The sequence below is a fragment of the Delphinapterus leucas genome, chromosome 12, assembly GCF_059928025.1.
Source record: "Delphinapterus leucas isolate spDelLeu-1000000601 "Yukka" chromosome 12, BTC_Dleu_Yukka2, whole genome shotgun sequence".
NCBI lineage: Eukaryota > Metazoa > Chordata > Mammalia > Artiodactyla > Monodontidae > Delphinapterus > Delphinapterus leucas.
In genome coordinates this window covers 24,380,672-24,396,371 of record NC_143140.1, presented here as the reverse complement: position 1 = coordinate 24,396,371, position 15,700 = coordinate 24,380,672, and the positions used below count along the sequence as shown (strand labels likewise).

The window sequence follows — 15,700 nt, the reverse complement described above, 5'->3', positions numbered from 1 at the left end:
CCCCCCTCACTTTTTATCTTTGTCCTTTCATATTATGGGGATTGCTTGCCATCTCAGTCAAGTGATCCTGCATTTGAATGAGTACTAATCGTTATATTGTATAGTAAAGCCAGAGGAGAGAAGGTAATCCCTCATTTCCCAGCTTGGTGTGTATTGTCACATGCTTACTTTTTCATTGTCTCTTCTTACCTCACCCTCTCTAAATTAGGATTATATCAAGGATTTATTCATCTGTTTTCTGAGGCACAACACCAATGTCTTGGGAAAGAGAATGGGGTCTACAGTTTGGTTTTATATGCGCTGCTAAGTCTCAGGAACTCCTTGAAGTTTGTGATATATTTCAGAAATACCCATTATATAAACGAAAATAGAAAAAAATTTACCTGAGACAGGAACTTTCGGGGAAGTAGAATAATTTTATTTTAACTTAATAATTTAAGGTTGAAACGAGTGGTTCTCAATATACGTTCCATGAACGAACCCAGTTCAGAATTACTGGGGGCATGTGTTAAAAATGCAGAATGCTGGGCTCCACTCCAGACTTACTGAACCACAGTCAAATTTTAATCATTTTTATTTCCACTGCTTGTTAACATTCATGCCAGTTCATATGCATGCTGACATTTTAAGTATTGCTTGAGACTCTTGGCTGAGCATTGGCAGTTACATTGCTTAATCATATTGATGACATGAACTAGCAAAACAGCAAAAAGTTTATATTATTTCTTTACAGAATTTGGTTTTTCATATGCAAATAATGAGTAAATAGCAGCATAGAGTATGATTATCTGTATATTATAAATGTAATTTAAAAATAAATGCTGAAATGGGAAATATTCATAACATTTGTGGCAGATAAAGATTTAAAATGTTCTTAGTATTCAAAGAACAGTTTCAATTCAATGAGAAAATGTTAAATGTGAAATATACAAATTGCCTAAGTGGTCACAGATAATTTAAAAATGAAGAAATGAAAATGGTCAGTAAACTTATGAAAAATGTTTAATGACATTAGAAAAGAAATATAAATGAATACTGCTTGATAACATTATATTTAAATATATTTATATATTTTTAACTTTACTGTATATTTTATTTATTATATATTTTACATGTATACTTCAGATATACACACACACACATATATGTGTGGAAAGATAATACTGTTCCTTTGGTTGCAACAAAATAAACATATTTATTATATGTCACTGGGGGGTGGGGGATTGTTGATTTGTTCATCCTCTCTAGAAGGGCAGAGTTCCAATACAGATCACAAATATTAAAAATGTTCATCTACAGACTGCCAACAAACACATGAAAGAATGCTCAACATCATTAATCATTAGAGAAATGCAAATCAAAACTACAATGAGATATCATCTCACACCAGTCAGAATGGCCATCATCAAAAAATCTAGAAACAATAAATGCTGGAGAGGGTGTGGAGAAAAGGGAACCCTCTTGCACTGCTGGTGGGAATGTGAATTGGTACAGCCACTATGGAGAACAGTATGGAGGTTCCTTAAAAAACTACAAATAGAACTACCATATGACCCAGCAATCCCACTACTGGGCATATACCCTGAGAAAACCATAATTCAAAAAGAGTCATGTACCAAAATGTTCATTGCAGCTCTATCTACAGTAGCCCGGAGATGGAAACACCCTAAGTGTCCATCATCGGATGAATGGATAAAGAAGATGTGGCACATATATACAATGCAATATTACTCAGCCATAAAAAGAAACGAAATTGAGCTATTTGTAATGAGGTGGATGGACCTAGAGTCTGTCATACAGAGTGAAGTAAATCAGAAAGAGAAAGACAAATACCGTATGCTAACACATATATATGGAATTTAAGAAAAAGAAATGTCATGAAGAACCTAGGGGTAAAACAGGAATAAAGACACAGACCTACTAGAGAATGGACTTGAGGATATGGGGAGGGGGAAGGGTAAGCTGTGACAAAGCGAGAGAGTGGCATGGAGATATATACACTACCAAACGTAAAATAGGTAGCTAGTGGGAAGCAGCCGCATGGCACAGGGAGACCAGCTCGGTGCTTTGTGACCGCCTGGAGGGGTGGGTTGGGGAGGGTGGGAGGGAGGGAGACTCAGGGAGGAGGAGATATGGGAACGTGTGTATGTGTGTGGCTGATTCACTTTGTTGTGGAGCAGAAACTAACACACCATTGTAGGGCAATTGTACTCCAATAAAGATGTTAAAAAAACAATGTTCATCTAGTGAGTTATGTGAAAACTTTCCACAATATATTCCTATGTGAAAAGGGGTTATAAAACAGTCTATGATATTGTCACCAATTTGGACAGATAATATTATACAGGCATAGATGTAAAGAAAAGGACATAGAAGAATATGCATCAAGGTGCTAGTGGTGGGGTAGTTCTGAATGGGTAGAGCTTATTGGTTTTCTTTGTTTTTGATTTCACATTTCAGTGCTCTCAAATTTTCTGATAGGAAGTACTGCTTTTTGTAATGATTTTTAAAAACTTTAGAATATTGAGAAAATATTTTTTATTTCTCAGAAACTTTAGACTGGAATGGTAGAAATGAGAGATATGAACAAGGTAAAAGTTGATAGTGATTACTATTAACTTCAAATAAAAATTCCCAAGGTTCCAGAGTTGAGGCAGTGCTAAGAAGTATGATAATTAATTTTACCAATATATACCCTCCTTATCTCCTTTATGAAACTCTTATGTTTCCATATGCTTTTGTCCTTTCTTTCAAAGCCTAAGTTTTTTCCTTCTCACATGCTTCTAAGTCTTTGTAAGTCTTCAGTGACAACAAATGCATTGCATGTGACACCTCTTGTTAAAGAAGGTCTAATCTTTTTAAAGTGTTTGCTTAATACCAAGTCTTTCATTTATTTTCCAACAAAGATCTATTAAGTGTTTACTCTTGGCTGTGAGAAGTTTTTAATCCAATGAATTAATGTCACTTCTGTGCCAGGCTACTTGGTCTATGGTGCTATTATCACAACTGGGTAATCTTGTTAAATTGCTTTTTGTAGGTGTTATTTTTTTGTCAGCCAGATCTCCAAGAATGCACTCATTATTAAAGCTTTAATTATCTTGAAATTTTTAAAAAAGAGTAATTTTTGACAGAGACGTTATGACTGGAAGAATTTTATAACTTCCTGACTTAATTCAAAAGCTTTATCTTGTTCATAAATCTTCATAATTGACTCTTCACTGTAGCAGACTTTAATATACTTTAATTACTAGCATGGGAAAGAATGAGAGGAAAGAGAAGGGAAACATGTAACATCTTTTCTCCATTGTGTTCTTTTTCTAATTCCCGTTTTAGAAGAGTCCAGCTCTGTCCCAGACATGGAGGAAGTATTTTAATTCTGGCAGCCATTAGTAGCTCATTGGCACTTCAACATCAACTGTTCAGAAGCCTGCCAGTAGATTGTTTAACGTTTTTAGGCCTCAAGGAACAGCTGGGCTTTACAACAGCACTGTTTCAGATTTTACATTTCCTGTGAAATACATTTATACGATTTGATATGTTAACTTCCAGCTAGCCAGAAAGCCTTAACTCATTGTTGTGCAGTACATTATAAGTGGGACGACCACATAATGTATTGGCCAAACCAAGGCACTTTCACGATGAAAGAGGATACTATTAGTACTTACACTAGGGCAAGACGTGTGAACTGGGCTATAGTTTCTGTTGTCTGTAAGCAAATTCCAACTTAGGTGATTCAGATGGTTCAACCTTCTTAACAACATAGCCACACCTGCAAAACCATATCATTTATCTATAAACCACCTCCAAACCTAGTGACTTAGAATAATTGCTGTTTTATTAATGTTCTTGATTCCCTGGGATGGCTAGGGAGGCTGGACTTCCTGGGACAGCTTAGCCTTTCTCCATAGAGATTCTCACCCTTCACACATTGTTCACATTCCACATGTAAAATATGCTCATCTCCATCCTAGGTTTCCAAAAATGTCATCCCAGGAAAAACAGCAGGCCCACAGTTCAGGATCCTGTCATCTAAATCAGGTCTAGATGCAAATGAAGACCCTCGTGTTTTGCTCCTTGATGTGGCTCCTCCTGTATGTTCCCACGTACCAAGCATACAGTGGTGAGGCAGGGACAGAATGACTGCAGTCGACACTCCCTTTCAGAATGGCAGGAATAGGAGTCATATGGCTGTAAGTGGTTCATAGCAATTCTGAATTCCCAGTGGACGTATGTTGCCAGGCCACCTACTTGAGCAGGGAATGTTCTTTGAATAGTCCCAGTTCTTCTTCTTCAGAGTGGTTCTGTAGTTCATTGTTCTCCTAGGCTTTTGGCTCTTCTGTCTGGGCTCTTGGCTCTGTCCTCTGAGATAGTCTTCCTGTTCCATAAGAAATGGCCCCATTGCATCAGAATGGCTCTCTCAGTCTGCTTCCTGCCTGTGGAAAGTGGAGGATCCAGTGAAGTATTTTCGTTTTGAAGTGTCTCTGTGTCAATTAATCCAAGTAGTACAGTACCTTTAAAAATTTCTTTTCGGCTTTCTGTATATCAGATTATAGTCTACTACATTAGATAGAGGCCCTACTCACAATTCTTTTCAAAATAGACCTTCTCCCTATTATTGGTTGACATATCAGAGTGCTGTGGTACCAGTTCCACTGAACTAGGCAAAATGGTCTCCTAGGCTCCACTTTAAATCATTCAGAAGCTTTCAAAAGAGTTATTACAACCACGCACTTAATTTGTTCTTTGACCACAGGCCTTATTTTACTTTGGAAATCTTTTGCAGGCAAGTCTTGTGTCCTCTATATTCTGTTTAAATGTTGCTCACAAGCTGAACATTTCCTTCTTTAGTTCATGTCCGTTTTAACCTTAGCACACAGCCAGTTTATGCATTCAGCATTCTGCCTGGAAATCTTTTTAGTCAGATTCACAAGTGCGTAAGGTACATTCTTCTCTATTCTAGGTTACTGAAGGTGGCAGTGTTGTCAGTTGTTTCACTATTATGTCAAACAGATTGCCATTTTTCCCAGGCTGTAAAAAGTTTGTCTTTGTAATTTCTTTCAGCAGTATTTTGTGGTTTCCAGTATATAGGCCTTCCACATGTTTTGTTAAATTTGTCCCTATGAATTTTATGTTCTGGAATGCTATTGTAAGTGGAGTTGTGTATTTTATTTCATTTTCAACTATTCATTGCTAGTATATAGATATACATTTGATTTGTGTAAATTGACCTTATATCCTACAATCATGTTAAATTCATGTATTATTTCTAGTGAATTTTTTGATAGATTCCTTAGCATTTCCCATGTACATGGTCATGTGTGTACAAATAGAAACAGTTTACTTCTTCCTTTCCAATCCTTAGTCCTGTTTTCTTCTTTTTCTTGCCTAATTTTAATGGCTAGGATCTCTAGTATGCATAGTGTTGAATAGAAGTGATGAGACTAGATATCCTTGTCTTGTTTCCAGTTTTAGGGGAATAGCATTCAGTCTTTCACTGTTAAATATGTTGTTTGTTGTGGGTTTTTCACAGATGCCCTTTATTAATTTGAGGAATTTCCTTTCTATTCCTAGTTTACTGGGAGCTTTTGTTATAAATGGGTACATATTACTGTATATAAATTATACCTCAATTAAAAACTGATTTTATTAAAAAATTACCTATTCTAAAGCTTAAACAGAGTAGTGTTGCCTGATATATATATATATGTGTGTGTGTGTGTATCAGTTTTAGAAAAAATCTAAGATAGGAATTGCTATCTTTCCATTTCCTAAGCTAATATGATACTTCAAATCTCAGTATTATTTTTCTATGTGATGAACTTTGCCTTTTGAATTTTACACAACTGAGAAATCTTAATACCTTTTCTTTCCTCTAGAATAAGACATAAGAATAACAGTAAAAACATAAGAATCTTTTAAATGTTTAGTAATTATATTTCATATTCTTATTTATAAGCACTGTAGCTATATTATATATAATACTAAATAATAACTCTGTAGGTTAATTCTGAATCAGTATAGCTAGATTTTATTTCCATTTCTATCCTTTTTGTACAGATGAGAAAACTGAGGTTCACTCAGAAAGAGTAAACGACTTGCTTTTAGTTATTTCTATACTTACGGTAACTTTTCTGCGAATAGGAGTTACTTAAAGATCCATTGTACATTGGACTACGGCAGAGGAGGGTGAGGGGTCCTGAATATGATGATTTTTTGGATGAATTCATGGAGGCAGTTTCTTCCAAGTACGTATAATCTTTATTTTATCTATTTTTAAGTTAAATTTCAAAAACTTAAAGATAACATAATAAACTGTAAAAATATCCAAGTATGGTGCAGTATGTTTAATAACTAGAAGTGATTTGAATGAAATATACATATCTCCTCATAACTATTGCTGGCCAAATGATAATCTCATGTGTCTCCCCGACCAAAAGTTGTCTCTGTTTCTATCCCGGAAGATACTTTTTTCTTACAAGAATCTTCAGATTCTGTTGTTTGGGAGGCATGATTATGGTGAATGAGGCAGTGGCTAGTGACTAAATTACCTGAGCAAGCCTTTTCATGATTATTGGCAGTCTGTACTTTGTTTCTGGCTGCTGATAAAATCTGGTCTTCCGTCATCTTTGTGGGTGAATCTGACTCTTGTGGTAGGAGAAGCAGAGGAAGAAGTGAGCATGAGTTCGTACAATCCACAGGGTCCAGAATGGAGCAAGATCCATGAATCTCTGATTAAATCGACTGTATTTGGTTAAGATGCAGTACAATATTTCACCTGGTCTAGGTAGCATTTAATTGTGGACCCAGGGCTACTGTAAAATTTTCCAGTTTTTTTCCTTCAAGGTAGAGACTTCTGCCATAATTTAGTAATAAGTTCTGAGAGAATTTTGTCACACTAACAGTCATCCCATTTGTTTCTGTATAGCCGCAGAAACCATGTACTATTTAAAAACATATATGTTGCTTTGGTTTTTCATAGAAATGGACTCATCACTAGAATCAATTGTAACTATAGACATACTTCTCGTTTTTTTTTTATTACAAGGCTTAATTTTAAGAAGTTGAATTCAACAGCCGAAAATGCTTTCATCAGCTTGCACAGTATTTAGAATATTTTGAATCTCTTATTACCCAAGATTTTGTGCAGAGTATATTTGCCAATTAGTATGGACTACTTGTTTGCCATTAGTATGGACTACTACTGATTTATTTGTTATTATTTATTAACTTAAACTTATAATAAACTACACTTACTCATAGAAATAGTTGAGAAACTCTACAGTTTAAGTTCAAGATTTCATGGTACAGTTAATTGATAGCAGTTTTTCATGTTTAAATTCTTTACCCTGTAAAATTTATGTAAGTATTTGAAATTATGTGTAACTTTATAGGTAGCAACATTAATCAAGAGATTGTATAGAGAATACTGCAAGGCTGTATGAAAGAAAGGGAAATTCTCAACTTATTTGTTTTTATTTTCTGTTTGTGTAAATAAAATCTATCTTTATATCGATAACTTAAATATACTTACAAAGAAGCTGTTAAGACAAGTTATGAACTTAGCGTGTATGGCCTATATACTTAAATGCTGTTAAATAAAAAGAATATTTCCATAATCAATGAAAAGCTTTCCAGATGAAAAGCTAATTTTGAATAAGCTGTGTCAGTCTAGACTCAGAAAAGCTGTTGTTGTTGTTTTTTTAATGTTGATTTGAGAGGTTACCTAGGGTCTATAATAAGGAAATGGGGTTTGACAAGAGTCAACAATAATTTAAAATGCAGAGACCACCTGTAAATCAGGAATTATACTTCTGGGCTCTTCCCAGAGAAAAATCCCACAGACTTTTCAAAGACACTTCCTGGCAGGACACTACTTTGGGAAAAGTTTTCTAGTAATGAAACCTAGTACTACCAAATTAAATTGGGGAGTAGTCCTGAAGATAAGCCCAAGATTATTTAAAAAGGAAGTATAACTTACATTCAAGGTGGAAAATGCCTGTTACAAGTTGGCTTAGCCAGGAATCTGGTTCTGAGATGGAGATATTAAGGAGTATGCTTGGAATCAACCCCTTTGGAGGGGGAGGGGACAGAAAAAGAAGTGGATAAAAGAGAAGTTGAGCTGCAACGTCGACCGGCCAACAGCCTTGGGACCACCCCTGCATGCTATTTAGACCCTTAAGGAAAACTAATTTCCATTCCCCACTCCCCAAGCAACATTATGTTGGTTTTATAATTTACTATCTTGTCAGGGTTGGGATGGGGCAGTTGCAACTTCTTCCTCTTGGCTTTCTCTGTAATTATATATCTTACCTCATAGGCCAGAGATCTGATACGGGTGTTGTGGCGGTCGCCAAGTATATGTCTATCCTGGTTCTATATTTGGGGACTGTGGAAATCACCACCGCCTGGGTCTGTGGTCCCAGTGGATCCAGTATGAACTAGATCTTGGCCAGGGCACCATTAATTACGGGCCTCCATACGCTTCTAACGTGGAGGGACAGCATATTGATGCTTCAGGTCTCCTGGTATCACTGTCAACTCTGTGCCCTCAGAATGTTTGGGTATTCCCTGTCCCCAGTGCACAGTGGCTTGAATAAAGGTCTATAGGTCCGTTTGGGGAAGGATTGGGGGAATTATTATCTTGTATTCTTTTTTTTTTTTTTTTTTTTTTGCGGTACGCGGGCCTCTCACTGTTGTGGCCTCTCCTGCTGCGGAGCGCAGGCTCAGCGGCCATGGCTCACGGGCCCAGCCGCTCCGCGGCATGTGGGATCTTCCCGGACTGGGGCATGAACCCGTGTCTCCTGCATCGGCAGGCGGACTCTCAACCACTGCGCCACCAGGGAAGCCCTGTCTTGTATTCTGGCCATGGTGTTGCAAGATCCTTCCTTCTGGAGACTAGGCTTCTTCTTCCATCAGTGAGTCCAAAAATTAGCGAAGGTTTGGAAACTGAGCATGTGATTGGGACTTCGCTGGGGCAGCTACCCTCAGCTTTGTGTTCATACGTCTTTGATTTCTTTTGAATGTACCTATTGAATAGTAGCCTCATTAGCTTCTTATTTTGTCTCTAGGGATGCCATACTCTATGAATTAGGTCAATAACTGTGGGTCAGCACCCCCTGCACACCAACCTTGCCACTCTCAGGATGATTGTACCTACCTGGATTCTGGTGGCTTCTGGTCCTCGTCTGGTTCTATTATCCCCATTGCTGTTAATGAGCCTGGTTCCATAAAAACCTTTCCTCTGTCACTTCTGACCTTCAGAAGAGAGCCACCACGCAGAACCTAGTAATGTAGATGTCTTCTTACTAATGCATTCCTCATGGCTTTGGTAAGTGGTATGTTTTCTGGACCTTCCCAGGCAACATCACCATCCAATGGGGTTCTGGCCTTATGTAGCATGTGCACCCCAGAATGCACTCTCTGAGCCTGTACTCCCCTCTTCTGCCATCTGCCCCTGCATTCTTAGCATTTCAGCATTACATGAGCTGTTACTTTGCCCCTGTTTTTAGGAACCATCCTAGTAGCCAGTTTGTACCGTCTCCTGAGATTCTTGCTGGTTGTAAATCTTGCATCTCAGCACAGTGCCCTCAAATCAATAAACTCTCCCTTATCTCATCTTAAATTCCAGCCCCTTTGATTAAACACCCTCAGAATTTAATCTTAGATGTACTCTCCTTGCTAATGTAAACTTGCTGGATCTTGCAGTTCCTTTCTCAAATAAATAGCCTCTTTCTTTTTCCTTTATCAGGCGTCTTACATCCCAGGTGGGTTATATTGTGATATAACCCTAGTTATATAGGCCAAAGTTTCTGGAGAGGAGGTGACGGTGGACAGACGGGGGGTTACAGAGGCACAGGTTGTCTTATGGGAGAGAAGCCTCTACCTACATCATCCCGAAAAAAGAAGGGGCAGGCCACTTTTGTGGGTTCAGAAAGTTCTGGGGAATCTGGGAATTCAGGATTTTGGGAGGCGTCAAACGAGACATCTCATCCCATGTGACAGGATCCTGTTCTTTTCCGGTCAGAATCCTGACTTAGCACATCTTCTGTGCCTGGAAGTTAGGGAGTTTTTGACTTCTCTGACGATTAATCCCTGTTCCTGGCCGTTACCTTTCTTTGCCCAAAAGCTGCAAGATCTGAGAGCATTTTTGTATCTACCAGAGAGTTCCTCTGGCTTTCTTCTTGGTGGTTACTTGCCCTTAGCTTTTTTTTTTTCTTCCAATTTACAAATGCATTCATTTTTTTAAAAAAAAAATTTTTTTATCGGAGTATAGTTGATTTACAATGTTGTTAGTTTCAGGTGTACAGCAAAGTAAATCAGTTATACATATATTGCCCTTAGCTTTTTATATTCTTTTTCCATTGTCCTTATAGTTTTTATTTCTCCTATGTTTCTCAAACATCATTCTGGCTAAACTGTTCCCCTTCTGCTGGTATACCATCCCAGCCTACCTCTGGTGAGAACTTTAACAGGTGGATAGCCACCTTGTGCCAGGGGTTCTGTGTGTTCCACTGGGGTTGGGCTCCTCTTTGCCAGCCAGGCAGCTAGTGACCTAGCTCCAAAGCCCCATCTGATCACCTGCTTTCTCAGACCACTCCTGGTACCGTCTGTCACAGATTAGGTTACCTGGGAAACATATTTTGAAATGACCCTTTACTATTCAGAGGTTTATAAGAAGTGCCCTACCCTGTGGAAGGGGTACCCAGGCGGCAGGAATGGGCACAGGGAAAAACTGAGCTGGGACGCAGCACAAGACACCTTCCTCTGGCCCCATGGGGAACTCTGCAACTACAGTGGCTTTTCAGAATTGTCCCCAGTTGGGCTGAGATAGCCAAGCCTTTCTATTCCTACAACAGTTAGTCATTGGATGTGTGTCACCCTGAGACAGAGCGTGACCTATGGTGTAGTGCTCTCTGTAGCTGAGGCAACCCCTGGGCAACAGTGGGGGATCCGAGAGCCATAACACAGTGATAGTTAGATTAAGATGAAAACTGAGCAGAAAAAAAGTTTTACGGTTTGTAATAAACGCAGGTGCTAGATAGAATCTGTAGGATGGACCATATTCCTGATATTCTGTTATAAGTCAGATGATAGACAGATGCTAGCCTCTGCATAGTATTTTTGCTTTGGAAACATTGGCCATTGGAGCAAACCATTGAGTTGCCCCAGGCAACTGTGCCCTAACAGAAGCTAGATCTCTCCAGTAAGAATGTCGTGTCAATCTATTTTAAATTTCTCATTGTTTTGATTTATTCATTCATTTGTTGAAAGCCAGGCACTGTGTTTGGTGCTGGGGATATGGGGCTGAATCGGACCAAAATAACCCCTGCCTTTCACATAGCTTCTCTATTAGAGGAGACAGATAATAGACAAGAAAATAAGCAAATAAGCAAATGAAAGAATGAAATTTATAGTGAATGCAATGAAAGAAACAGGAAATTGGACTGAGAGTAATAGTAAGTGACTTAATTTATGTAAATCAGATGAGTGTTATAGATATCAGTTACCTCTTCTATGAAGTCCGTTGTCAAAGTCATACTTTTTAGTCATGGTACTTTTGTTGAAAATTAATGGGAGCTCTTTGATTACAGTTAGGTAAATTCATTAACAGTGGAAAACTGAATTCAGAAAGTATTGATTGATTAGCCTGGATACTAAGTAGCAGCTCCAATGGAGTACCACAGGTCTGTTTCCCTAGTATTTGCCTTTTCAATGATTTTACCAGTTGGTCCTAGTAATTCTACCTCTGAGAATATAGGTTAAGAAAATAATCCTGAATAAGAAATAATTTCTATGCCCGGATATGTTCACTGAACATTTTTAGTACATGATTTTCTTCCCTCTGCTTCCAGAATAGCACACCCTCCTCGCTTTCCTTCTACCTCACTGGTTGCTCCTTCACACTTCCCTTGGCTTCTTTCTTTTCATTCCCTTGACCTCTATACTTTACCGTACTCCAGGGCTTGGAGCTTTCCTCGTTACTTGGTGACCTCGTCTGGTCATTGATCTTTATATCTGTGACTCCGAAATCTGTGTTTGGAGTCTGTACCTCTCCTCTGAACTCCAGGATCATAGTCTGCTTCCTCCGTGATACAGATCTGCACTAGAAAGAAAGAGCCTTATGGAGCCCATGGGGAGCTGGACTCCCGACCTCCCACCCACCCCGCCCCACTCCTGCTGCAGTATTTCCCACCCAGTAAGTGACAGCCCATTCTTCCTGTTCCTGAGATGAAAATCACTGGAGTTATCACTCTGTACCATGCTACTTGCAAAACTTGTTAGCTTTAACTTCAAAATGTATCCCATTGCTCGTTGTCTGTATTGTTACTTCCCTTATCTGAACCTCTTCTCCCTGATTGTTGGTAACAGTCTCCCGACTAGTTTGAGTTGTTCCTCCCTTGTTGCCCTTTAGTCTGTTCTCAACACAGAAGCTAAAATGATTGTACGTTAGGTAATTTCTCTGCTCAGAACCCTGCAAGGGCTTATCATTTCATGCAGAATAAAAATAAGTCCTTGCCATAGCAAAAAAGGCCCTGAACCATCTGATTCCTTGTTTGCTATTTTTCTAATTAAAGCCAGGCATGCTAATGCCTCAGGGCTTGTCATTTCTTCTCCTTGGAATCCTCCCACCCTCACCTTGCCCAGTTTTCCACATGGCTAGCTCTCTCCTCCTTTAAAGAGATATTTAAAATTCCTCAAGGGAGTTCCCTGGCAGTCCAGTGGTCGGTCAGAACTTGGCGCTTTCACTGCCGGGGGGCCTGAGTTTGATCCGTGGTCAGGGAACTAAGATCCCATGGCATGGCGAAAAAAAAAAAAATAAAATAAAATGAAATACAATTTCCTCAAATATCTCTTTCTCAATGAGGTCTTCCTTGAGCAACTTATTTACAATTTTACCCCCAACTCATTTTTCTTCTTCTCTGCATTTATCAGTATCTGACATATTTATATTTATTTATGTTCTGCCTACATCCTTACACTGTAAGTTTCATGAGAGCGGGAGTTTACTCTCTCCTTCGCTACCATATTGCTGGTTTCTAAAATATTATCCAGCGTGTGATAAGTACTCAGTAAATATTTGTCAGATGAATGATTGAATTTGATTTGTTTTGTTTATATAGCTTAAAATGATAGGTATGAATGGCAGAACTCTGGTATTTTAAATAATTCCGTCTTTTCATGTGATTTAATTTCAGGAAATATTAAAACTCTTATAATCCTTACATACTGCCAAGTATATATTAAAATCACTACTTGTAGGCACTCCTTAAATATTTGTGTTTGTTTCTGTGCTTGTACTTCTTGTAGTAGCCTTTGTTTTCCAGAATCAGTTGCCTCTGAAAGTTAATAAGAAAAGTCGTGGCAGCTTCAGCTTTGCTGTCTAAAATTCTTTATATCAAAATTTCATTGATAGTTATTAACTGAATGAGAAAACAGGCAGTACCTCAAGTGAGCTTTAAAAAGCTAGTATTAAATTTTTTTATGAAAGTAATAGAAACTATTCAGCAATGACTGTGCTTAATCTTTTTTCCTTTCCGTCTTTAAATGATTAAAATTAAAAATCCCTTGGAAGCACTAAGAATGGCAACAAGGATGATTATTATATTTAGACCTCAACCTTGGCTACCATCACAAATTTTATTATGCTGTGTCACGTAACCCTTAAGAGAAATCATTCTAGTTTGAAGCCATTCCATCTACCATTTGCCACAAGGTGTGGTAATGGTGTTTTCATACGACGACGCTTTCTTTACTGATTCAGCATTGAACTAAAGCCTTGACTGTGTGCCTGAGACAGACCAGACTGTTTAGAGAAGTTATTAATTTGGTCAAAGGTCACATATCAGATTTCAAAGGTATAAGATATATAGCCCCCGATTATCATGGCCAGATTTACTAAATATATTTTTATTATTATTATAATATCCTCTCTTTCTAAAGATGTCATCAGATGTGTAAGTTAATGCGCTCTTCATCCTTACACAGGGCTGCAGTTCAATACTTTCTCCACCATTCTGCGTTAAATCTTTGGCTGCCCCGTAGGGAAGGGGCCTTTTTATTGTCCTGCTGTTCTTCTTTCTGCCATTTCTGCTGCAATTAATTTCATGGCTGACTCTCTGTGCTGCCTTCTTCCACATATTCCAGTCATTGCCTTTTATGCCTGCTCCTTGTTTTAGAAAAATGTGTGTATTTATAGCTTAGATGATTTTATCTATAAATCTGTGAGTCCCTTTGGATTCCACCTGTCACTTTGGGCAGCATAATTTACTTTGGTTTTCATAAGAAATGTAATAAAAACATATGACCCTATGGGACACCACTGCTATTCTTCCTTGTGGTCCAAAGGTGATGTAAACCATTTGAAACAGAAATCAAGTGGAAAGAATGTCTTTCAATATGAGAAAAATCAGCAACCATGTTACTAAGGAACATGACTCAAATCTAATTTATGACTAGATTTTTTTTCCATTTTCCCATCCAAAGAAAGATCAGATTCACACTTTAACTATAGCCATATTTTTCTTGGAGTGCCAGCTATTTCTGTTTATAACTTTCTCTCTACTCTTTTTTTCAAGTGAATGAAAAAGATAGGTCATGTAAGTATTAAAAATCCATAGGTATGCGTTGTGTGTGTGTGTGTGTGTGTGAATGTAAATACATTTATATTCCCTTAAAGATTTAAGGTGGATATATACCTTAGTATTTTAACGTTAGTTTTGCATCTTTGCCGTATTCCCATCCAGCCTTGGTGGAGCCAGTTTGACTTGGAGGAACAAGTGAAATTTATTATCTTTCTGAACATAGTTTACAACTCTTTTCTTTCAGATGCTTTTCTTTCCTAATCCTAGTTTATTCTAATCATTAATTCTAATTGTATTAATTCCAGCATTCCTTTAATATGGGTGTAAATTTTTTACACTGATTTTGTTCTGTTTGTACGAGTCTTATGTATGTATTACTTTATTGTGTCCTGTTTTCCTTACTTGAATGTGAGTTTTGTCAGAAAAAGCACTTTAGTATCAAGAGATTACTTTATTTCTCACTGTCCCACGTTATGCTGTACTACATAGTGAGAATAAAATAACTCCCGTTGAAAGCATTACTTACACGTTGAAGCTAACCGTCATCAAACTACTGTGGCACATATCCGAAGGAAAGGTGATTTCCTAACATAAACTAGAGAATCATACAATTTTCCAAATAAAGTGGCTCTGCCTGTAGTAAACTAAAGGTTTGAATATTAATTACAGAGAGACATGTATGTTTTAGATTTTAAATTTTCTCTAAAGAAGCAAAGTGTTTTAATAAATTCCTGTTGTATCCATTGTTACCTCTCTTTTTCTCTTTGAATCAGCAAACATTGAGAGCTATATAGAGGCATCCCTTAATATTTTATCTGAGTTTATTAAAGCTAAATTATTGTATTTATTAAAGATAGTCATTCTGTTTTGACAGTTTTTATACCGTGCTTCCTCATTTTCTTCTTTGCCTATTCTCCTGACTTTCATTTAGCTAAGTGAAGCCCAGTTTCTTAAAAGCTTGTGTTTCTTGTTGTTTTCCGTCTCTATTACCATATGTAATAAATTAGAAAAAAATGAATGAATATATCTGCTCATTGGCAATATTAAAAAAGGAGACTCACTGTAGATTTCCTTAGTTGTACTCATAGATTAATCTAAAAACAAAAGCAAAAAACCAC

At 37.6% G+C, this 15,700-nt stretch overlaps 1 protein-coding gene across 1 annotated transcript in view; it reads left to right on the top strand.

Moving 5' to 3' along the window:
• Nucleotides 1-6,141: 6,141 nt before the first annotated feature.
• ME1 (malic enzyme 1) overlaps nt 6,142-15,700 on the top strand; it is a gene marked incomplete at its 5' end in the record, with an annotated part of 109,306 nt that continues 99,747 nt past the window's right edge. The window contains 1 exon segment of the mRNA XM_089921796.1: nt 6,142-6,245. Coding sequence (XP_089777922.1) covers nt 6,142-6,245 — 104 coding nt within the window.